This window comes from Carassius carassius, chromosome 13 (assembly GCF_963082965.1).
Source record: "Carassius carassius chromosome 13, fCarCar2.1, whole genome shotgun sequence".
In the NCBI taxonomy this organism is placed as follows: Eukaryota; Metazoa; Chordata; class Actinopteri; order Cypriniformes; family Cyprinidae; genus Carassius; species Carassius carassius.
This window is the reverse complement of record NC_081767.1, coordinates 30,303,078-30,329,225: the sequence shown is the minus strand read 5'-3', so window position 1 is coordinate 30,329,225 and position 26,148 is coordinate 30,303,078. Positions and strand designations below refer to the sequence as shown.

The 26,148-nt window shown below is 36.7% G+C and overlaps 2 protein-coding genes across 4 annotated transcripts in view; one reads left to right on the top strand and one right to left on the bottom strand.

Moving 5' to 3' along the window:
* Positions 1 to 256: 256 nt before the first annotated feature.
* LOC132155721 (arylsulfatase A-like) lies at positions 257 to 6,138 on the top strand. Its single transcript, XM_059564436.1, has 8 exons — positions 257 to 480; positions 2,213 to 2,453; positions 2,576 to 2,794; positions 3,756 to 3,925; positions 4,000 to 4,124; positions 4,224 to 4,351; positions 5,240 to 5,342; positions 5,437 to 6,138. The coding sequence occupies exons 1-8, from the start codon at positions 257 to 259 to the stop codon at positions 5,730 to 5,732; spliced, it is 1,506 nt and encodes a 501-aa protein (XP_059420419.1). The 3' UTR covers positions 5,733 to 6,138.
* A 3,286-nt stretch (positions 6,139 to 9,424) lies between these two features.
* The window catches only part of LOC132156316 (C-Jun-amino-terminal kinase-interacting protein 2-like), a 51,915-nt gene continuing 35,191 nt past the window's right edge, over positions 9,425 to 26,148 (bottom strand). For all 3 annotated transcript variants that reach the window (XM_059565279.1, XM_059565278.1, XM_059565277.1), the window contains exons 2-12: positions 25,879 to 25,984; positions 18,576 to 18,800; positions 16,761 to 16,839; positions 16,187 to 16,381; positions 13,672 to 16,008; positions 12,881 to 12,956; positions 12,395 to 12,686; positions 11,085 to 11,207; positions 10,674 to 10,744; positions 10,460 to 10,558; positions 9,425 to 9,840 (exon numbers count right to left, since the gene is read on the bottom strand). In XM_059565279.1, the coding sequence (XP_059421262.1) occupies positions 9,768 to 9,840; positions 10,460 to 10,558; positions 10,674 to 10,744; positions 11,085 to 11,207; positions 12,395 to 12,686; positions 12,881 to 12,956; positions 13,672 to 16,008; positions 16,187 to 16,381; positions 16,761 to 16,839; positions 18,576 to 18,725 (3,495 nt within the window). In that variant the 5' untranslated portion in view covers positions 18,726 to 18,800; positions 25,879 to 25,984 and the 3' untranslated portion in view covers positions 9,425 to 9,767. The remainder of the gene's footprint in view (positions 9,841 to 10,459; positions 10,559 to 10,673; positions 10,745 to 11,084; positions 11,208 to 12,394; positions 12,687 to 12,880; positions 12,957 to 13,671; positions 16,009 to 16,186; positions 16,382 to 16,760; positions 16,840 to 18,575; positions 18,801 to 25,878; positions 25,985 to 26,148) is intronic.

Sequence of the window (26,148 nt, the reverse complement as noted above, 5' to 3'; positions counted from 1 at the left end):
AATGACTGATCTAGATACAATAATATAGGTGTCAGTGGGATCAGGAAAAGGAATTAGCGAACTTGGCCCACACTCCTAACCAACAGGTGGCTTGAAGTTGTAGGCCTATGCCAACCACCTTTAAAATCTTCAAGAAGAAGACTTTCATTTTAGCGGGATGTGAATGACTGCAGTCACGCCATCTGCGCCTCGGAGTCTGGCAGCAATGAACTGAGCAGGAACTTTCAATAACGTTTTTATAAATAGTACAGATTTTATGGATTTAATGAGAGTAATTGTGTTGTTTGCACTGATCGCAGCTCAGTGTGCTCGCGCATCGCTGCCGAACTTTGTGCTGCTGTTCGCCGATGACTTGGGTTACGGTGATCTGGGGTGTTTCGGACACCCCAGCTCCCTCACCCTGAATTTAGATCGATTGGCAGCGGGCGGACTGCGGTTTACCGACTTCTATGTCACGAGCCCCGTGTGCAGCCCCTCCAGGTAAAACCAAATCCTTCATATTTGTTTCTTGAGAAAGGTAACACCCAATCCACCTGTTATCCAGCCTATTAACAGTATACTTTCATTTATTTATGCATTCATTTGTACACCTGCTTTTGAGAGTTTTTGAATCACCTTCCAATTTTTTATTTGTAATATTTGTTTTTATGAAATTGTAAATAATAATTCTAAAATCGTTTTTAAATTATTATTTTTAGTTTATATGTAGTAGTTTAAGGCGGGCCGTTTTTTTCCTTGATTTATTTATTGATTAGATCTCTTATAGATGTAATATATTGTATTATTTAAGGCCGGACAATATATCGAACGATATGATCATGTGCTTCTCGTCGGTAAAACCGGTTCCGTGATTAAATCCCCATCACCTGCTTTCAAATGGAGCGACGAGATGCACATGATCTCATATATATATATATATATATATATATATATATATATATATATATATATATATATATATATATATATATATATATATATACACATCACAGACCAAAAGTTTGGAAACATTAGGCTACTATTTTTAATGTTTTTGAAAGAAGTTTCTTTCTTTATTGTGATATATTATTACAATTTAAAATAACTGTTTTTAAATTTATTATACTTTAAATTATCATTTATTTCTGTGATGCAAAGCTGAATTTTTACGATCATTATCACATGATCCTTTAGAAATCATTCTATATGATGATTCATTATCAAAGTTGGAAACAGTTCTGCTGCTTAATATTTTTTCAGAACATGTGATACTTTTTTAGGATACTTTGATGAATAAAAAGTAAAAAAAAAAAAAAAAAAAGAAGCTATGTTTTTAAAATTTAAATATTTTGTAATAACAATATACACTACTGGTCAGTAATTTGGGGTCAGTAATTTTTTTTTCTTTTTTTTAAATAAAATCAATACTTTTATTCAGCAAGGATGTGTTAAATTGATAAAAAGTGATTAGTAAAGAAAATATATTATTAGAATATATATATTTAGATTTTTTTTTTTTTTGAATAAATGCAGTTCTTTTTAACCTTTTATTCATCAAATATATTAGACAGCAGAACTGTTTCCAACACTCATAATAAATCAGAATATTAGAATGATTTCTAAATGATCATGTGATAGACTGGATGTTACATGTGACACTGAAGGCTGGAGTAATGATGCTGAAAATTCATATATATATATTATTATATTATATTATAATTTTTTTTTCTTGTTGCTCATTTTCTTTTTTATATATATATATATATATATATATATATATATATATATATATATATATATATATATATATATATATCTATATATATATATATATCAGAAAAACATTGTACCTTGATTTATTGCCAAATTGGTAAGCTATATAATCACCGACTTTACATAATCCATAATTGATCGTTTAGTGTCTTGCACAGAAGATGGCGCCAGAATACAGGGTAATATTCATCGACTTTGGTTGGAAACTATCATAAGCATCCTACTAATAGGCCTACTTTTTCTGCAGTATTCAAAATGTATATTAAGCACAGCATATTTATTTTCTGTATGCTAGAAATACTATGACCAAATTAAAAAAAAAATGGTTTATGTTAAGCTTGACCTTCCATTTCTCTTATGATGAATGAAGCAACATCAGCCTGATTACAATTCTCCCTCATCCTGACAAGTTATTATACTAATGCACAGCATTCTTTTTTGCATACTGTTTTTGGCACAGGGCAGCCTTGTTAACGGGTCGCTATCAGACTCGATCCGGGATTTATCCTGGTGTGCTCTATCCAGGCTCTAATGGGGGTCTCCCGCTCAGCGAGACCACTGTCGCAGAGGTGCTTAAATCTCAGGGTTATGCTACAGCCATAGTGGGCAAATGGCACCTGGGCGTCGGGCCAAATGGCATTTACCTGCCCACCCGACAGGGGTTTGACAGTTATCTCGGTATCCCATACTCACACGACCAGGTCATTATGTTTGCTTGAAATATTCAGTTTTTTCACCAAAAGGAAATTGCATAGCATTATTCTAATATATATTTGTAATGCAGTTTCATTGGATTATATTTGTTGCTCTCTCTCTTTCAAAGGGTCCCTGTAAGAATCTTGTGTGTTTCCCTCCGGATGTGAAGTGCAGTGGCTTCTGTGATCAGGGTGTTGTAACTGTACCTCTCCTGAGTAATGAGAATATCAAGCGGCAGCCTGCAGGCTTCCTGCAGCTTGAGAAGGAATACAGCGAATTTGCCTCTCAGTTCATCAATGATGCGGTCCAAAATAACCAGCCGTTCTTCCTGTACTATCCTTCACATGTGAGTCAAAACTACAATCTTAAGCAAATCATTTTTGTAATGTTTTATGCAATTGCTTACATGTCTCTAAAGGAGTTTGAATAGGATTCTGGATAATGTTTTTTTTAGAATTCTCATTATTGAAAGAAAGAAGTATGTAAACTGTTTATTTTTAAGAAATTCCGACTTTGGGCAAAAATGCTTTAAATAATGATTTGAGAAAGTCAAAAAGAAAAAAAGTGCTATTAACTTAAATTATAATTTTTAAATAATTTTATGAAGATATTCCATGAAGCATTGCGTATGTTTTAATTTAATTAAAACTAAAGAAAAAAGATAATATAAAACTATAGATTTATAGTCAAGGATTGTGTCTATATATATATGTATATGTATGTATATATGTATATATGTGTGTACACACACACAATTCCTGACTATAAATATATAATTGTTATATACAGTATGGTGATCTGAAAAAATATATATATATTTTATTATATAGATGTATGTTATATCAAACATATATATTATATTTTATTCATAAATTATTTGTTTATTGCAAAATATTAAAATATACAAATATATAAGTTATTATATCCCCATTTCCTTGGTAACAGTGACTTTTCTGAGTCAGAGGATTGTGGGTAGTGTAGTTCTTCACTGAGAATGAACATGAAAATAATTATGAATTGAATAATAATTAACTAAGTAATTAAGACTAATAAATAATGATTTGAATAATTAAAATAAATGATAAAGAATAATATTTTTTTTCCCCCATTTTAAATTTAAATAAATACAATTAAAACCAAAAGTTGAAATCACACTGATTTTCTAAAGATTTCGATCATGTTAAGCCTCATAGTAGGTCTTTCTTGAAAGATTTACAAAATGTACTTTGACTAAAGTGTTACGATCTCTTATAAACGCACTCAGAGTATGTACTTAATGACTCTTTGCCTGGTCTCTGTCTCTCCAGCACACACACTACCCTCAGTATGCAGGTGCAGACTATGCAGGGAAGTCTCCTCGTGGTCCATTCGGTGACGCTCTGATGGAGTTTGATGGCACTGTGGGGAAGATTCTGCAAACTCTGGAGGAGACGGGGGTGATCAACAACACTCTCATCTTCTTCACTGGTGACAACGGGTAAGTGTTTCTCCTTAGTCCAAGCTTTACTTTTTTCCATTTGCCTTAACATCTATATTTGTGTGCGTTCGCAGACCAGATCTCATGCGGAAGTCTCATGGGGGAAACGCAGGACTGTTGAAATGTGGTAAAGGCACCACTTATGAAGGAGGAATGAGAGAGCCGGCCATCGCATACTGGCCTGGATCCATCCAACCAGGTGCTAAGAGTTGAACAGTCCTGCGTCTGAATCCAGCAACAAGAAATTTACAATGTTTTTATGAAACCGATTTAATTTATATGTTCCCATCATTCAAAGGTGTGACCAGTGCTCTGGCCAGCTCTTTGGATATTCTGCCCACCTTTGCCCGACTGGCTGGAGCTGCATTACCTGATGTTCAACTGGACGGGTTCGACATGACAAACATCCTGTTGAATCACAGACCGGTAAGAGAACAATTATCAAAGGTGAAATATTTACATAAACACTTACAGTTCATACATTCATTATTTTTCACAAGTTTGAGGTCAGTACGAATTACTGAAACGTGATTTTTACAATCGTGTTTTGTTCACCAAGGCTACATTTATTTAAAAAATTTTAATACAGGAAAAAATGTTAATATTGTGAAATATTATTTTTCTATTTATACATTATAAAATGTAATTTATTCCTGTGATCAAAGCTTATTTTCAGCATCATTACTCCAGTCTTCAGTGACACCGGATCATTCAGAAATTATTCTAATATGCAGATTTTTTTATATATATAATATATATATATATACACACACACACACACACACACATCTTAAATGTCTATCTATTTGCTGTCCTTGCTGAACAAAATAAAATCTTTAAAAAAAAACTAAATCTTACTGACCCCAAACTTTTGTACAGTAATGTATATTTATATTTAGGTATTGCTCTATGCATACAGGAATCATTCTTGCTTTCAGTCTGAAGTTAACCTCCGTATACATCTATCAGACATATTCCTTTGACCATAGCATCACAGAATCTGTTGTTTTATAGTGTATTGTTCCATTATTGATTTTGGAGACACTATGCATAACCATTTCAAAGGGTTAAAGAAATTGTACCAAATATTTCTGGAATTATTTATTTTATGTAATTACTATTTTACCCTGAACAAACACTGACTATGAGCCTGCGCTTTAAAAAACGTGTTTTGAGCCTTTGCTCTACTCTGTTGCACTACTGTCTAACTTTTTATGATTTTTTTTTCTCTACCTCTGTAAAGATATGTAAGTGACAAATAAACCTGAAACTGCATGTACTCCTCCAAAAAGGGCCAAAATGTCATTGTTTCAGAGTGAAAGACAGACCATCTTTTACTACCCGACTTATCCAAGTCAAAAGCATGGCGTGTTTGCAGTGAGATGGAAAAATTTCAAGGCACATTACTATACACGGGGTAATTTCACCATTTCTTGGACTCTATATAAACCTCACCTTCCCTACCTCTCCTTCTTGTTTATTTGTGTTTTGTCTTTCCCCCCTTAACTCAGGTGCAAATCACAGTCGAGGCACCCCAGACAGCAACTGCTCATCACTTCCCCTCCTGAATCATGATCCTCCTATACTATATAACTTGGAGGCGGACCCCTCAGAATACTATAACCTTAACAGTTCCGAATGGGACTCTGTGCTCAAGCAAATCCAGGCCATCAAGGAGCACTTTGAGGCTTCAATGGTGTTTGGTGAAAGTGAGATTGCCAAAGGGATAGACTCTGCACTCGAGCCCTGCTGCATTCCTAATTGCACCCCTAAACCTGAATGCTGCCACTGCACTCCTGCACTTTAATGGAAGCACACTGCCAAATCCCAGCACCATCACAAGAACATGAAATTCCAGTTCACAAGCACTCCGAAAGAACGATTAGGTTTACTTGATTTTCTTGCGAGGAAAACGCTGAACTTTTCAGAATCTTGTTCAGTTTAGGTTCTTTGATGAAGGAAAACAAATGAAAAGAGTTAATAAAAAATGTAGTTGATCCTGCTGCTTTTTCATCTACAAATACTCCAATTAGTGCATGGAATGATTGTATGAATGCTAAAAAAAGTGTTACAGTTACAGTGTTATCTCTCAATTTGAAGACCAAAATGTGACTCTGACTAGTTCACTGATACAATTATAGGCTGTAAATGGTGTATTGTTAAGCACAAATGTATGAATGTTTATGTCGTACTGTCTTGAGATTCATTCAATATCAGTATTATGGAGTGATATTTAGAAATAAAAGGAAGTAAAAGAACTATGGACTTGATATATTTTATTCCTCCTTGTAATACTTACAGTATACAAGGCTGAACTAACTGAATGGCAACACATTTAAAAATATTTTAAAATAAAATACTGTAATGGTATCTAAAATAACACTGCTCAGAAACACTTTGGTGACATCAAGCATATAGTATTTTATTCATAAGACCAAATCCATGACAAAGCAGTGAGATTTTTTTTTTTTTTCATGTTTTTCCTTTTTTCTTTACAAGTTGTCATTTTTAAAGATACAAGATACATAGTTTTGTCATACTGAAGCTGTTTCCGTTATACAGTGAAGGACTGAATTATGTACGTTTTAGTCCAGAACTTTGTATTTCTTGTAATTGTATTTCAGCTACCCAAGCTTAAGTGATCAAGAAGTATTAGATGCTCTGCTTGAATGTGTTAGGGGTTTCACAGCCAATTTGTCAATACAAATTGTTTAAGTGAAGGCTAAAATATTTAAGATATTCATTTACTGTATGAACACACAATAAAAATGTCATGTAACAGTCATAACTAAGGATTTAGAGCACTGATTTATATTTGTTCATAAATGAGACAAAATTGCTGATTTGACCCATTCAGTTCAATGATGGATGATTTTTTTTGTGCATTCGAAACATGTCTGTTTGTGAATGAAGGTCTGATTGTTAGAACCTCAGCGATTGCATGTTATTCCGCACATGGTGACCACACATCCAACAACAGATGTATACTGATGTAAAGCAGATAAAGGAAAGATACAAATACTAATTCAAAGCTATTTATATCTTTTCACCCCATCACAGTTGGCTTTTGGTTGTAAGATTGCTATCGTCAACATTATTAATATCTTATTTCTTTTACATTTACATAGTAATCTTAATAACATACTCAACAGAAAGGACACAGCATGGTGATCCTGACTCTAAAATATTTACAGCAATCTAACCAAAAACAAGACACATTTAAAACATAAATCTCCTTCCGTAAGAGTATCACTGTCACAAATGAATGGGTAACCATGGACACAGATTTCAGGCTGCTGGAGCGTGTGTCACGTGTGCAGGGAACGTTGGGCTGTGTTCAAAATAGCATACTACCATACTATGCATACTAGTATACCCCAGAGCAGTGTGCATGAAAAATTCAGATGTTTTGCCAAAATGTGCAATATAAAAAACACACAAAGAACAGGATGCTGAATTCCTCAATGCAGGATTTAGTACATGAAATATCAGCTGTGGTCTTTGTCATCTCCTTGATTTATTATTTTGACAGACTGATAAATCTTAAGAAGGATTTCTGTAATGTAATGAGGTTTACACAGTATGTAGTATGCAGTATGCTAATATTCCACTTCATTCCAAACGCAGCCATTCATTTCTAGATAATAAAACAGGAAATTACCTGACAGGATGTGATGAAAAAACTGTCGTATATATGCCATCTCTTCATAATTTAGACCTATCCATGTACCAGATATAGCATCTCGGATACATCAAGCCATTTTTAAATAGAACTACACACATTTTCCTGTAATATTACCTGAATGTCTTCACATCATGATTCTGATTGTGAGCTGTTGCATGGCCCTGGATTGCATTCATCAGGTAAATGTTATTGTAGGTCATTACTGTATGAAGCCAGCACGGAGATCTGCTCTGTTTAGTCTCAGCAGTGCAGGTCAAGGTCAGGACAAGGGCTAGTTAGAATTAAGAGAGCTGAACAACCGCATTTATCGATCAGCATCTGTGACTGACTCAGAGAGACAAAACAATGCACAAGGATTGTTTTCCAATGTCCTGAGCTTATTATATAATCACATGGCATCTACATAAATGACATTCACTTATTCATGGCTTCACAGGACTGAATAAGGGTATTTTATTCTTTAGTGGTGTAATATGAAGCAGCATTTGTCCTGCAAATTAACTGAGAAGTAAATTGTCCAGTCCACTGGTAAAATACTCCTGCATTCAGTATGCTTACAGTCTACAAGTATTACATTCCTCTGAAATATCTACCTGCAAATGTTGAAAGCATGGCTTAAAAGTTTCAATGCAACCTGAAGATCATACAAGACAGCAGACTATGGTAAGCTGTCAGGTTTGAGAGCTGGAGAAATATTATATGACTGAATCCCCAAAGGACTGTGCTATATCATAGCCAACCGGATGAATCACACAAAGTCGATATCTGAGTAATATTTTACCCCAAAATTAAATGGAAAATATATCAATTTTATTGTGCATGCAGATAAAGCCTATTTTTTGATTGTTTCATGACAATATAGCACATTCCCTCACCTCCCTCTCCATTATTATTATTAATTATATGAATAAATATAGATATGAATGATACAATCATAAGTTATTTATATATAATGGTAATATTTGTAGCACAGCCCTAATTGCATGCCGACGTTTTAAAATAAAAAATATCGTTAGGATGATTTTCATAACTGTATTACTGAGAACCATCAATGAAAACCAACTACAAATAAACCCAGAACTAAACATCTGGATGCATTACAATAACTGTAGGTGTTTAACTATGATGGAAATGTCACAATGGCAATGCAAATAATGAAAATTATACACAAAAACTGAAACATCTGGATGAATTACAGTAATTGTGGGTGTCAAACATTGATATGAAAGTAATGTCAAGAATCATCTTTCCACAAAATATCATTTCTTAAAAGTTTATTGTGATTTTGGGGTCAAATATGCTCCAGATGTGACTTGATGAGACTCACCGAACATCTCTAGATCCATCTACACCCAGCCTGCCGACCTGCAATCCGTCCCATTTTTTTCATTCGCAGACAGATGGCGCAGGATATTTGCATACTGTGATGTATTGTAGCATCTGTATTCACCTACAGTCATCTCTATTTGTACAGTATTTACATTGCGGTAAAATTACAGTAAGCCTTCTACTACATGGGAACAGACAATCTGTAGACCCATCGACGATTCCAGGTCACGTCCTACTGCCCTGTCCTCTTTAGTACAAACCCAGTACAGCATTGTATCAGAATCGGACAAATACATATTTACAAAAAATCCTGGTCTTCAGATTCAAACCTCTGATCGCCTTTTGCTTTTAAACATTGTTAAATCTCCCATGTGTGTTTGTGAGCATAACCCTCAAAGCCATGCAATCAAACATGTGAAGTCATATTTTGCCTTTTCTACACCAGTACTATATATATATATATATATATATATATATATATATATATATATATATATATATATATATATATATATTAAACCGATGTAACCACCCCAAAACCATATCCCTAATTATATAGTAGAAAAGTTAAATAAACAAGCAATCCATCTCATTGACAAGATTAAATTAACTGATAAACATTTAAATAAATAGACAGACCACTAAGAGCCTATATGTAAAGTATTCAGCTCAGTTCATGTCGAGAGAACAAGAGAAACTGAGGAAGAGAATAAAGAGATGAGGCCTATGTTACATTTGAGGAGGCTGCCAGACGCCTCGTAGTGGCCAAGCCCAGGAACAGACATCTGTCATGAGGGACAGCAGTTGCCATGGTTACTCTTTTCTCCTTTACTCAAGGTAGATATCTTCGGTAGGACAGGCGTATTCTAAGTGCTCCTGGTAGTACTCCTGGAATGCCCGTCTGAAACAAGCACACAGAGACATTCAGTACGTATCCGAACATACACGTGTGACTATATACCGATTTGTTCACAATAAACCAGGATTTAAATACAGGTCTAGGTAAGTCCACATCAAGCCCAGCACACAGTATACCAGCTAACTGCACAGGATGATTTTCTGGTTGCATAAAGAGTGCAAAATAATTTCAACTCTACATAAAACTAAAGCTGTAAGTCTGAACAAGTGCGTAGGTTGATGAGCTTCTCTCTTGTTATGTGCACTTGTGCGTTTTCTCTTGTGTAATTAACATGATGAAAACAAAGTATTGTCATCAAAACGACTTTTCCCCCTTCATTTCTGTGCTATATGAAAAGGCTATCATATAGTATATGTTCGTAAAGTTATATTATGCAATGTGGCAGAGCTTGCTGCCTCCTGCTGGGGCCCATAACTCAGGTCTCCTGTCTTCTCCAAAAGAGAGAAGCTTTGATAATTCACACAGCAGTCTGCTCTGATAATGGAGCAGAGATCGATCACCCGTATTTACGTCCCTTCTCCTCTCTTCTTTTCACCTTGGCTCGAAATTCTCAGTCTCAAAAGTTTCTTGTGAATGTTTTTGTGACGTGTATTAAACTCACCCCACACACTCAGCTACATGTCTCATGGCGTCCTGAGAGACAAAGACGTGACATGCAAACCTGTTCAGCATCGGGTGCTTGGTAATGAAACCAAAATAACTACAAAGAGACACACAGAGAGAGCGACAAGGTTTCATTTGGTAAAATGCATAAAGACTTGTTTTGGGGTTTAGGAAAAGAAATAGAAAGTGGTAATGAATGTGTGTGTATTTACCAGTTGTTTTTAGGATGACATCCACAGAAGGAGATGTTTTTCATTTGGAAGAAGTGACTACATCTGTCAAACTATGAAAATAAATGAGAGGAGGAATAATTACAAATATCAAAATCCAAGCAAAATACTAAAATTAAGATATTCTCATAATGTATACTAAGTATCTATGTATTAAATATTTTTTCTAATTAAAAGTCATGCACATATAATAGTATTTATTTTTAGTAAAAAAATAAAATAAAAATCTAATTCATTTACATGAGATGAAGACTCAATAGCCAAACAATACATAAAAGTAAATAAATACAAAAAGGTCTATAGTCACATGAATTGTACATACTAGCGCATTATACTAGCTTTTTTAAACCACATTTATCAGAGACCACTCTTTAAGTTTTCTCTCTCTCTTACCTCCCCTGAAAGGTCGTACTCGTCATCCAAACTCATGACTAGTTTCACACCCTGCAGGCTTATTTCCAGCTCACAAATAGATGGGGGATGAAGATGCACCGTCCTCTTCCTTGCCATAGCGATCTGAAATACAAACAAACTAGTGCTGTCAATCAAATTTAACCAAAATGAACCAATTAATCACACATTATTTCTGAAATTAATCATGATTAATCCCATCTAATAATTTCACATGCAATCTTCAAATTAATTACAGAGACAGTATATTTCTAAACATTTTTTAAGTTGCATCTTTTTTGTGACTGAATGGGAGTATCACTGATACCAATACTACTGAAAACAATTTTGACCCCCTAATAGTTAACTATTGATTTAACTATATACAGTATAATTGAGAGCTATCAGTTTTAACAAGTAGACTTGCAAAAATAACAGCATGTAATTTAAGTAAACTTAAAACAAGCTTAACATTAGCCCATTATAATAAATGTCATATTTTGAACCTATGTCCTTCAGCAAGTAGAAAATGCTACAGAAGTTATTGATTTCCTCTTTTTTCTTTGGTTCTTTTTATGAACAGACATCACAGCAGCAGGTTTATTAGGTTATTTTGGCTGCTATTACTTTAAGAGCTGCCGCTGATGAACATGTGGATCTGACACGATTCCTATTTTGCTCATATTTAACAAATATTTACATACATGCACAGTTTAAGGCAGCTTTTATTTGCCTTTTTTGGTAATTTCATGATTTAACTGATGACATAACGACATTGCATGCTCTAAGTTTCTTTTGTGCTTTGATATGAAATGATATAGAGTGCTCTGGCAAATTTGTGCGTGCAATTGTAGAGCACATGCTACTAGCACAGTATAATGGTTGACAGGACAGGAAAATTAATTTTCACTGACACTGTATAGCCTGACAACATCTCATCTGACCGCAGTTCACTGTTGTTCTACTCCCTCATCACCTTGTGCTCATGATTAGCGCCTGGTACTGAGGGGAAGATGGAGTGTACGTCTGTTGTGGTCATAAAGACGTTCTGCATCTAAATAAATGCAATTCTTTTTCAAGAAAAAAGAGACAGAAGCAGCAGTTGTGAGTGGGGTGCCAATCCCTAGCGCTGTGTTAAATTTTTTTAACGATGTTAAACTGGAAAAAAATGAATCACATGCATTAACGCACTAATTTTGACCGCACTAAAACTAACCTATTAGTTCCTGTTTGCATCATATGGTGTAACATTGTGCATTCATTAAGTCTCACACAATAACAGCACAAACTGATACATTTGCTGTCTATGGTACCTTCTGCATGGCAGCACACAGGATGCCATTGCCTTGGTGATAAGGAACTTCCACTGAACCCAGGAACTGCACTCGGAAGCTTTCCATCCAAGCAGGGTTCCTCTTCATTGCTATGGAAACACACAGGTCTTTTGTTTGGCCAACAACCTCGTGGGCATAGTACGCTGGGAAAATTCCTCTGGCCCCTGTGCGCATGTTGTACCCACGGTACCAGTAATCATCCTCCTCTTCCTCAACGAATAATGGATCATCAACGTCTAACTCCAGCTCATCTGCATGTCGTGGGATGAACCTGCAGCACGGGCAATAAAACTTGCATTTGCATTGCTTGCAATAGATATTATAAGCAGTCAATTAACTTTTTAACAGATATTATAAAAGAAGATTTCATTAAGGGTTTATGATTGGACATTAAACCAGACTGGAGCTTTTTGATTAGAGCTACTGTAGGTGTTTTTAGGTTATAGTGTTGGCAGCATTGCTCACCTGAAGACTGCTCTGTGAGTCTGATCTCTTTCTTCTCCATTTATAGTGCACGAGAAAAGCCCAAAGGACTCTGTGCCTGAAACACACATAATGCAGATGCATTATGTCACTGTATACTGAGATATAAGCCCCAAGGTAGATTCTCTGAGTGTGCACATGTATGTGTGACACAGAGTACTGCAAAACTCATTTAGAAGCAGGTCATACAAAATCCTTAATCTTCTGATCTCATCTCATTAGGATTATTAATTATTAATCTTTCCTGTTCAGCGAGACGGGCTCCTAAATTATGTAAAATAATCATCTAAATCTCTAAAACTGAACTAAAAGACCCCAGAAAGGATCTGTGAATGGGAGTCAATTAAATTTGGTAGTTTTGTCAGTAATATACAACAATTTAGTTTCCATTTCCTCCTTGTGCATATTTGTGTATTAAAACTTTACAGTAGCTTTAAAAATGTTGCTTTATTAGTCATATTAGTTTAAATCAAGAGAGTAAACAATAACAAATGATGTATTTGTGGCATTAATAAATCTTTCAAATAAATCAAAATCAATGGATCATTCCATACATTTAAAGTTAATGGGGTCCAAAACAACACTGGACCCCACTTGACTTTCTTTGTATGGACAAAAAAAAAAAAAAAAAAAAAAAAAACACTTGAAAACATTTTTAAAATCATCTCATTTTGAGTACAGGTTTGGAATTAAAGGAAGGTGAGAAAATGATGACAGATTTTTGGGTGAACTATCCCTTAACTCTATTGTGCACAATGTTAAATTTCACTTACTGGAGGACCGTGATGTGCTGTTGACAAACACATTGAGGAACTTCTTTGAGAAAGGTAAATCTGCCTCGGGGGAGGAGTCTTCTTCAGAGGAGCTTAACAGCAAATCTGGTCTCATGCCTCCTACCATCTGGCCCTGTCCATAAATGTCTTCATCTTCATCAACAACTTCTTCATCACAGATAGTAGAGAGTCCATCACTGTCCTCACTGAGAACAGAAGTACAGCGCTTTAGGCTCACCAGCTCAAGGGTTGTGTTTTCATCCACCACTAGGGTGTACTTCATTGAATCATATGCCAAGGAGTCATCAATGGGCCGGTCGGAAGTTGTGTTCCTCAACTCTCGCACACTCTCGTCAATAGGTGGGGAGCTGTCCAAGTAAGCCTCATTTTCAAAGGGTGAAGGTACCGTGTGAAGATCCTCCAGAAAAGGGGAGGTATCTTGCTCATTTTCATCATTATCTGTCGAGTATGTAAGACTGAAACAGTGATTGGTCTGTGATGTTGGAATGTCCAGTGTAAGGCTGTTTTTGACTTCTGTGATTCGCTGCAAAGTGAGCTGATTGACCCGTGTCTCCCGTCCCTCATCCTTGTCGCTGATTATGCTCTCGCTCAAGCTGGGAGATTCCAGCTCCTTCATTCTCTCCATCATCAAGTCATTATTTGGCTCCTCCTCTTCTTCTTTCTTCTTGTTTTTCAATGAGTTTTGGGATGGGAAGTCCTCCGATTCATAATTCTTTGCCCTCGTTTCAAATCCCTCTGTAAAGACAGGTGTAGCGTTGCCATATATGTGTTTGCTCATGTACAGACAAGAGTCTGTTCTCTTGCTTTCCTTCAGTCCCTCTTCAGATACATAGCTGGCTTCACTCTCTTTCTCTTCATTCAGCCTCATCTCTGATTTTTCAGAGGGAACCCCTTTTGACTTTTCTTCAGATTTCTGCTTTTGTGAATTGCAGCAATCCATCTCATTGAAAGTATCTGTTTCCAGGTCTGATGAGGGTGAGATGGTGTCAGAGATGGAGGCTGAGTGTTTGAGGCACTCTTCTGGGCAACTGATTGGGTAGGAGCCTTCTGAAATCATCCTGTTGACCAGGTTGCTGAGAAGCCAAGGAGAATCAGAGTTTTCACTGAGTTCGTCCTCTGACTCTGACTCTGATTCTCCCTCGCTGTTACCATCATACTCGTCCACAGAGGGCATGAGTTTGGGGCCAATGGGCAAATAGAAGGAGGGTTTGAAGCTCTCGAGACTGTGGTCAGGCTCAATCTTCAACAACAGCTGCTGAGAGCCACTATCCTCACAGGGGACGGCAGGGGGAAGAGTCTCATCTGGATCAGCCTGGTGCTCATAAACCTGTTCATCGTCTACATTCTGCAGGCCCATCAGAGCTTGGCCATCATCTAGTTGTAACATGTCTGGGCTGGGATCTAGACCTGGTGAAGGTTCTTGTTTAATTGGGTCAGGTTGGCCTAGAAGAAGAGAAGCTTTTAGACCTACAATACCACTGTCCTGCTCAGGGTCCAGCTCCTGGTCCAGTTCTTGGTCTGAGGTTGGGGAGCTGGCTTCTTCAATGGAATTGGTGAGGTGCGAGGAACGCCCACTGCTAGATTCACTGGTCAGGTCCAGCTCTGTCTCCGAGATGGAGGAAATCATGTTACTAGCAAGTGGATCACATGCAAATGCAGCCTCAAGTTCCCCTTCAATATCAGAGTCTGATCCAGGAGAGCTAAGGTCATCACTGTGGCGGTCTGACTCTGCATAGCGTTTTGCATTCATATCAGCAATACCTGGATCAGAAGAAGGAGAAGTTGTGTCATTTGCAGCAGCAGGTTGACCCAGATGCATGTTTCGAGGTTCATCCATAGCATCAAGCACATCTGATCGACTGGACGACACATAGCTAGAGACAGAAATGGACTCAGCTTGTTCAATGCAGGGGAACTCAATGTAAGAAGAGGCCTCAGCTTCCTTGCAGGTTTGATCATAGGTATCATTACTCATGAAGTCAATGTCAAACTCTTTGTCCAGGTCCTCATCCGATAGCGGAGTCTCAGCATCATTACCAAGAGGTGCAGTTGAGGACAGACACCTACTGGTGCCATCATTTTCCAGCTCTGGGTCATCAGCAGTCTCTGTGGTCACAGTATAAGTGTCATTGGGTCGAGAGCGGCAAGGTCGACGTTTGGCATGACCATTCAGGTCATGGTCAACCTCAGTGTCGGAGCACTGGGAAGTGCAGTCATCCACTGAGGGAACAAGCTCACTTAGAGTGGATTCCTCAACATCAGGTTTCACCACATTCACCTCAGACCCACTTGATGAGTTATGTTGACCAAAGGAGCCTGGTTTGGAAGATGAGAAAGATATAGAAAGAAAAAGAGATATGGAGGGGAATTGAGATAAGTTGACAAGGAAAGGACAAAATAAAAAATGTAGTTGGAGGCATCGAATATAACCATTATTATGGTTGTATTATATATTAATTTGATTAGCCATTATCAACACGATCAGACTTCTTACCGTATTCTGGTTGCTCTCGTCTGTTGCCTTCAAAGTCGTACAGCAGTGGCCTGCCAGGTGACTGATGAAGACCACAATGTCCTGGTGGGTTTGAGGGTGTACCATTGGTAGAGCCGGTGGTATCTGGAGCCCCCAGGCATGTAATAGTTACATGGGAACCATCCTCAAGGCAAGAGTGGTTTGGAGAAAAACAACCTAAAATGTTGAGTAAAATTATTAACAGTCGGCTACATTTATAGCTACAGAAATATCAAGAATAGATATTAACCAATAGAATGTGATCAGTGACATTCTGATGCAATAATTGTACGAATAGTTTTTTTTTAAGATTTATTTTTGCCTTTATTGTGATATAGGACAGATCAGACATGACAGGAAGCGAAATGGGAGAGAAAGAAGGGGGCAGGTTTGGAAAGGTCCTCAAGTCAGGATTCAAACATGGGATGCCTGAAGCGCAGTAGCGCTTTTTTTTAAGCTGTTCATATGTTTTTGGAATCTTGGAATCTATTTTGGAATTCTGTTTCGGATTATTTTATATTATTGTTACATATACAATATATGAACAAACAATTACCCTGTGAAGTCGGGTTTTGAAGAGAATCCTGCCAGCTTGCCTTTCGTGGTGACACGTTGCTGTTGTTGTTCAGGGAGTCCTGAGATTAGGACCAAAAGAGGAGTTTAAATACATTATATATATATACACACACACACACACACACACACACACACACACACACACACACAAACCCGATTCCAAAAAAGTTGAGACACTGTACAAATTGTGAGTAAAAAGGAATGGAATAATTTACAAATCTCATAAACTTATATTTTATTTACAATAGAATATTGTGAATATATCAAATGTTGAAAATGAGACATTTTGAAATGTCATGCCAAATATTGGCTCATTTTGGATTTCATGAGAGCTACACATTCCAAAAAAGTTGGGACAGGTAGCAATAAGAGGCCGGAAAAGTTAAATGTACATATAAGGAACAGCTGGAGGACAAATTTGCAACTTATTAGGTCAGTTGGCAACATGATTGGGTATAAAAAGAGCCTCTCAGAGTGGCAGTGTCTCTCAGAAGTCAAGATGGGCAGAGGATCACCAATTCCCCCAATGCTGCAGCGAAAAATAGTGGAGAAAAATCAGAAAGGATTTTCTCAGAGAAAAATTGCAAAGAGTTTGAAGTTATCATCATCTTCAGTGCATAATATCATCCAAAGATTCAGAGAACCTGGAATAATCTCTGTGCGTAAGGGTCAAGGCCGGAAAACCATACTGGATGCCCTTGATCTTCGGGCCCTTAGACGGCACTGCATCACATACAGGAATGCTACTTAAATGGAAATCACAACATGGGCTCAGGAATACTTCCAGAAACCATTGTCGGTGAACACAATCCACCGTGCCATTCGCCGTTGCCGGCTAAAACTCTAAGAGAAGCCATATCTAAACATGATCCAGAAGCGCAGGCATTTTCTCTGGGCCAAGGCTCATTTAAAATGGACTGTGGCAAAGTGGAAAACTGTTCTGTAGTCAGACGAATCGAAATTTAAGGTTCTTTTTGGAAAACTGGGACGCCATGTCATCTGGACTAAAGAGGACAAGGACAACCCAAGTTGTTATCAGCGCTCAGTTCAGAAGCCTGCATCTCTGACGGTATGTGGTTGCATGAGTGTGTGTGGCATGGGCAGCTTACACATCTGGAAAGGCACCATCAATGCTGAAAGGTATATCCAAGTTCTAGAACAACATATGCTCCCATCCAGATGTCGTCTCTTTCAGGGAAGTACTTGCATTTTCCAACATGACAATGCCAGACCAAATACTGCATCAATTACAACAACATGGCTGCGTAGAAGGATCCGGGTACTGAAATGGTCAGCCTGCAGTCCAGATCTTTCATCCATAGAACACATTTGGCACATCATAAAGAGGAAGATGCGACAAAGAAAACCTAAGACAGTTGAGCAACTAGAAGCCTGTATTATACAAGAGTTGGAAAACATTCCTATTCCTAAACTTGAGCAACTTGTCTCCTCAGTCCCCAGACGTTTGCAGACTGTTATAAAAAGAAGAGGGGATGCCACACAGTGATAAACATGGCCTTGTCCCAATTTTTTTTAGATGTGTTGATGCCATGAAATTTAAAATCAAATCTTTTTTTTCACCTTAAAATGATACATTTTCTCAGTTTAAACATTTGATATGTCATCTATGTTGCATTCTGAATAAAATATTGAAATTTGAAACTTCCACATCATTGTATTCTGTTTTTATTCACAATTTGTACAGTGTCCCAACTTTTTTGGAATCGGGTTTGTAGATATATATATATATATATATATATATATATATATATATTCAGGTGTGAGTTAGAGGTACCTGTGAAACTGCCTCAGTCAGGTTTAGAGTGGTTGGGCGGCTCTTCAAGGTGCCCAGAGTAGGAGAGGGGGGAGGAGATTCTGATGGTGAGGGAGGGGCATCAGGATCTGCATCCTCTTCTTCTTCCTCATCATCTTCATCATCGATCATCTCAAACTCTTGGAAGTCATCTTGGAATGAGCACACTGGGTGGTGGAAATCATTCTTTTCTAGGATCAAGCAGTCCTTTACAAAAAAAGAAGAAAAAAGAAAGAAAAATATTTTAAATATTTTACCAGAAAATAATATCTGGTGTAGCACTGTAAAACATTACCATAAATCTATACTGCAACCTGAAACGGGTGACTGAATGAACCAGGTAAGAGCAATTATACACAAAAATTCAATATTCACAGATATCAGTCAGAGCAAATGCTTCTCATGTCTACAATGCATGATTCAGCATGACCTTTTGCTATGCTGTTAATGGTGTGTTCCATCTATTAGTTGGGCCATATGTTCACCCTAGACTGGATGAAGACTTGACTGCTAGCCAGGCCATAATTTCTGAAACGTGTTACTATATATATATATATAGATTGGTGGTTGCAGAAACAAAAAACTCTATATTGCAGATATATTTAATGGCAAATACACCATATGTTTATGACTGTAATATTGAAATTAACAGTGAATTTGAAGGTATATTTTAGATTAGAAATAAATAAATAATTGAGGTTGTTACAACAGGAAATAATTTAGGCATCTTTCAGTTTGCAAAAAATACAATAAAAAGTATACGTACAATAATGCAATTATATGAAATAAGTATATGGGGCAATTATACAAAAAAAAATTTAAAGCAGAAATGTGGGACTTTTTTTAATAAATTCTTTATTTTAATTAAAACATAATAATGATAAAAATAATTGTAAGTGCATTACTAAAAGCTTGTTTTTATTCACCCTGGAATATTGCTTTATAACTAAATTGCTTTTAAAACTAAATGTAGAGTGTGTACTAAATGTAGGACGGGACTAGATTTTATAGATCAGTAATTAACTAGTTAGTAAAAAAGTGGGCGTTATACCAAAACAGAGTCAGATTAATCATTCACAATGTATTAAGAATGTAAATATGATGAATAACTCTAATTTTGAATTAATTTTGTCTTGAAAAGGGAAAGTGGATGGACTGAGGATGGACTGAACAAAGCTGAGAGAGTCTTATGGGGAAGGGCAGATGGTGATCGATGCCAAAGCTCCTCAGGTTTCAGCACCCTTCCAGAAAAACAAGTCAATGCACTTACATAAGCCTAACGTCTGATATTAACCTCAATTAAGAACGCACAAACTAGAGTTAAAATTATGTTTGTTGCCTGGCAAATGTGTGTGGGTGATGTCATTAAAAGTCTCACACTGCATTAGATTCACAACCAGCTGGCACTGCAGGGACCTGCATCTATACGCCATTTCTCTAACCAAATCAATACCCCTAACCAGCAGCAGTCAAACACACTATGGCTGATACCCGCACTTAGGAGAGAGACATAGATGGTGTAATGCTGTATTAACGTAGTTCTAGCTGTCCAGCATGAGTTAGTTTATAAATGCTATATTACATTTTACATTTACATTACATTTAATCATTTAGCAGACGCTTTTATCCAAAGCGACTTACAAATGAGAACAATAGAAGCAGTCAGGTCAACAAGAGAACAACAACAGTATACAAGTGCCATGACAAGTCTCAGTTTGTCTAGCATAGAACGCATAGGTTTTTTTTTTTTTTTTTTTTTTAAAGAAAAGGAAAAGTGCTAGTGTTAGTTGGTTAAGTGGAGGCGAAAAAGATGAGTCTTTAGCTGTTTCTTGAAAATGAGTAAAGACTCAGCTGTACGAATTGAGATTGGGAGGTCATTCCACCAGCTGGGCACAGTCCAGGAAAAGGTCCTTGAGAGTGATTTTGAACTTCTTTGGGATGGTACCACAAGGCGTCGATCACTTGCAGAGCGCAAACTTCTGGAGGGCACATAAGATTTAACCAGTGAGTTTAGGTAAGTTGGTGCCGCGCCAGTGGTCGTCTTGTAGGCTAGCATCAGTACCTTGAATTTGATGCGAGCAGCTACTGGTAGCCAGTGTAACCTGATGAGGAGCGGAGTAACGTGAGCTTTTTTTGGCTCATTGAAGACAACCCTCGCTGGGGGGGGATATTGAAACTCTATCGTTCTTATATTTCCAAGGACGAGACCTCACCCCTGACCAGCACTGATTTTACATCCCTGCTCAGAGACAGAGTCAGCATTACACCAGCAAAAAGTGTTCTGCTGAGCCAGCCAAACTCACACAGAAGTCATGAATGAATGCAGTGCTCTCGATGTTGACCGCACAGGCAGAGCAAGAGAGAGATGAAGAGGACAAAATAAAAGATGCAGTGTTAGAAGGTCAAGGAAACACCATAACATTGTAAATAGAGAAGCTTAGAGCACACATACACACACACACACACACACATCAGCTGTATATTGCAGTAGATGCAGGAAGGAGGTGGGTCGACTGATGTCTCAGATGAGTATCTATACTAATGCAGAGACATTAACTACAGCACTGCATAATTGAGGGCTCTTGAATAATTCATTAGACAACCTATTCATCAGTTCTGAATGAGTCTGTCAGTGTTGCCTGGTTTATTACAGTTAACCAAAAAAAAAAACAGAAAAGTTTTCCAGGTAATCATTTCATTTACTTTAAATTAGACATAAAACATAATATATATTATAGTATATTATTATGAATCTTAATAGCGAAGACCACTTTTTTACATATTTTATCCCCCAATAAATATTAAGGTAAGGTAAGCTTGTGTTTATTTATTTATTTTTTATTAATTCATAAAAGTCTCTTATATTAAATTCTTGGCTTGCAGAAAAGAAAAGAAACTAAACGAAATGAAACATCAAGACAACATGTTCCAGAACTGAAAATCTACCATTTAATGCTCTTAAAAATATGAATTGTAGAAAAATGAATTAAAATATAAAATGTTCAGTTAAAAACTGATACTACTACTAATAATAATAAAATTCAATAAAGCAAATGAAAAAAAATCCAATAATAAAATACTGTGAATGCAGAAATAAAGGTAAATACAGTGTTAGCGGGAATCACTGTTTTCTGCTCCACCCTCTGAGCTGATGACATCAATAACTCAGTCTTTCCTCTGGGGTTCAGAGCCACAGCACTGCTCCGTTTAACAGATTGCAGTGCGATGTTACCAGCTAATCATTTCCACTGTATAGATGAGTGGGAAAGCATGTGTGTCAGAAATGCACAAACAAATGTACATAGAACAACAAACACGTACTGATAATTCACACACACACAAACACTCTCTCTCTCTCTCTCTCTCTCTCTCTCTCTCTCTCTCTCTCTCTCTCTCTCTATCTCTCTCTCTCTCTCTCTTACACACAAAAGTTCCACAAGAACAACATCTCTTTTGATCTCTTTGATCTCTCATTAGGAGCAGTTTGGACAGACACTAAGATGACACATCTTATGCATTTTAGCTAATCCCTCTCTCTCTCTCTTTCACACACACACACACACACACACACAGTCATCACACACTATAATTTCAGATTTAACCCTAAAACATGCACTTTAGTTCTACACGGGTGGGCCTTAAAGATGGAAAAAAATCAAAATCTGACATTTTGGAATTAGCAGTTGAAGCGTGGGATAAGAAATAAGATAAGATAAGAAAATAATCCTACACAAAACAGCATTTTAAAGTAAAAAAAAAAAAAAACTGACGAATGTGTTTGAATACAACATCTGAACAATATTGTGAGGTTTGTTAAATGTAGTCTAAGCGGAATGACTGACAAATGTTCTAAGGTGTGCAATTATTTCCAGGGAAATGCATAGCTAAAGTAGTTCCAGGCAGGTTTTGACAACATTACATGTCCATTTCACTTTGCCAATTGATTTGAGTTATTTCAAATGTGCTTACAAAAGAAAAAGAACCAAAGTCAACAACAAATCTTACCGAGCAAATAAATTAGTAAACAACAAAATAAAACGACAATTTATTCCATCAATAAAAATTGACCATATTTAATTAGTGTGAACACATTATTATTGCAACTGCAATTCTTATTAGCAATTATAATAGATGTATGAATGTATGAATATCCAAGTCAGAAATAACTTGCAATCTTTACAGCTATTTTAATAAGAGTTGCATAGCTGGGGAACAAATAATGGACAATAATATAACATTTTTATTATAAAAATGTAATTCTAAAAATCCTAATCACATTCATAATGTGCTCTTTTGAAACCAATATCTAGCACTTTTTAAAATATTAAAATGTATTTTTTTCATCAAAACATTCTTCAAAGTCTTCATTTCTTTTCTTTTTTCTTTTCTTTTCTTTTCTTTTCTTTTCTTTTCTTTTCTTTTCTACTGATGTAGCTAAGGCTGCAAAAGTGAGAAGCAGTGCCCTACATGATAAGCTACATATTCTGTTACATTAAGAAATATATTACATTACGTAAGTTAAATGTTTTGTGATTGCCGTTTCGTGTTGTTTTTCAAATACTGCACACTACTCTGCTTAGTTGACGTTCATCGACAGTATACTTTGATATGCAATACCCCAGAAACCCAAATCTGGTGAATGTACTCTGAGAGCCGGAGCTCTGTGTGACAGAATGAATAATCCACGAGGAAAGTGAGAGAGAGGGTGAGAAAGCTGGAGAGAGGGAGTGAGAGTGTTTGGAAAGATGGAATTGTTGGTTGGAAATGATCTGTACAAAAATAAATCTAGAAATTTTAATGTCAAAATGTCACATTCATTCTTTACTGGCACAATGTATGCCACCACAATTAGCCAAAATGTATTTATCTGTATTTCACAGCAGGTGTGTTTTTGTCATGAGATTTGTGATATGGAATGTCAAAAATTGACTCAAGCTGCAAACCAAAAAAATTACACAAATATGAACACCTACTACTATACTAAATTGTGGGCTCTATGAAAGATCTAATCACAGAAATAAAAATAATGCTTTCACATAAGGCATTCAAGGAAAAATGGATACAACTAAAAATCTGAGAAACTGATTTGTTAAGAAATAAGCTGGTGAACGGTCTTCACTAGAGAGGCGAGTCTGATATAAAGTATCTCATCTAACTGCAGGACTTTAATCTGTTACCAGAGAAGTAGAAGAACACCAAGTTTTTAGATTTTACAAAGATTTTTCTTTCTAAAAGATCTGTTATGCAGCCAGTGAAAGCTTGCTGCGAGCTTTGTCAAATAGTAGTCAAATAACGTCAAAGAGTATAAATGTACAAATATCGTTTCTATCCCAGTTATGTCAGAAACACATCTGCATGGTAGAAAATCGGCATTACAATCAGTTCACAAACATAAGCTCTGCCTCCTTAGTTACTGTTGCTAATCTATCAAACATTCCTAGCAATTGCATTTTTTTTCAGTAACCAAAAAAGGCTACAGTATGCAATGAAAGCTACATATGAAAAGTGAAATTGGACAAATTTTAAAAAATTGGACAAGATTCAGAATCAATTAAGTGACGTGACATTCAGCCAAGTATGGTGACCCATACTCAGAATTCGTGCTCTGCATTTTACCCATCCTAAGTGCACACACACAGAGCAGTGAACACACACACTGTGAACACACACCCGGAAAAGTGGGCAGCCATTTATGCTGCGGCGCCCGGGGAGCAGTTGGGGGTTCGATGCCTTGCTCAAGGACACCTAAGTTGTGATATTGCCGGCCCAAGATTCGAACCCACAACCCTAGGGTTAGGAGTCAAACTCTCTAACCACTAGGCCATGACTCCCCCGGATTCTATTATTCTTCAACTAAGAAAAAAAAACTGTAAAATTTATGTAAAAGGGTTCAAATAATATTATTTATTACTATTACTACATTACATTTCTTTAAATGTTCAAATGAAAAACATAATCGAAAGGATATTTCTTTTTTCTTCGCCAGTTTATGAATCACATAAAAATGTGTATCACTAGAGATGACACCTCAAAACAATACTAATATGAAGTTAATACAACCAATGAAATCTAAAAAGTATTTCCAAACCTTTAATTATTGTTCGTAAAAACCTTGAAGGTTTCTTATGTAACTGCTCTGAGTGGCACATTGGAGGCACAGAGGATGTCTTCTGTGATTTCATATTCTTTAGTTGTATAGACAAGGGACAGGCCCTTCAAACACGATGCAGTGCTGCTTCCATGTGACATAATCCTGTGGGACAGGCAATTGTGTGTGTATGTGTGTGCTGAATTAGAGCCGCTAACTGTGACAAAAAAAGAAAAACTGTAGCCTGACACACTGGATGGATTCTGCTGCCCACTTTGAGATCAACCAACCAATCAATAAATGACCAGCCTATGGACCGTCCAATCACCATCCAGAACCAACTAATCAGTCTGCCTACATACTTAACAGTCTGAGGTCACTGCATGCTATGATGCCCACAGATTGCAAATGTGTGGATCGAATCACTGCATTTAAATCACTTTGACACACCAAAGGTACATGTGCTAGAATAGAAAGCAATACACGAACGTTTGAACATTTTGCAGAGAACATAAGAAGAAAAATATTAGGAGCAGGGTGAGGAAGAGGAAGTGGTTGTGTTGTAATAGGACTGAGGTACAGAAAGCTGAGAAGAGAGTTCTGCATAGAAGCAAACTTCACTGGGTCACCAGCCCTTCTACTGCAGCAGTGGCACACCGCCACCACAATAAAACATTTACAATCCTCAATGCAGCCAGCACACACATAGTATAAATTACAAATATTTCCACCTACACCTACACAAACTACATTTGGGTGTTCAATAAATATAGTGGGTATAGTAGTTCAATATAAATTTATGATTTCGTTCCATTAGATGTTAACGTAAAGGTAAATCCAGAATTTGAGTTGAATTTGAATTAGCGTAGCAAACAAGACACAGAACTGCATCAAAAATCTGAATGTACTGTAAGGGAGTAGAATTGAGTATGAAAGTAGAACTGATTCAAAGTTAATGAAATTCAGAGAAATTCGTAAAATTGCAATTTTTCAATAGGACAGTAAAGTCTGTCAAAGCAGACTTTGAATCATGGCTTTTTGGAAAACACTTAAAAAGTGTTCAAATTGAAGGTTTATAGGCATTAATGGCAAATGGATAGATGGATGGATGATGGATGATGGACTGAGAGACGGACTGACAAGACAATGATAGATAGATCATGCAGAGAAAATACATGCATCATAAATGGTTGATACCTTTTCATAAGGGTCAGAGTTGCAGTTGAGGCCTATGCCACAATCATCTGTGATTTCGGACAAATCTTCATCATCAAACTCCTCCAGACTGATGTCATGAGCCGGCCTGCAAACAGAAACAAGACAATTCTCAAAAATGAAAATCATGATTTTTAAATCTTTTTAGATCTTTAAATGTACTGAAATCAGCATGTTTGTGTAAGGGTTAGGAAATATCATCACCTCTGTATGAAAACCATAGCATCTATGAGATGTGCTGGCTAATATATA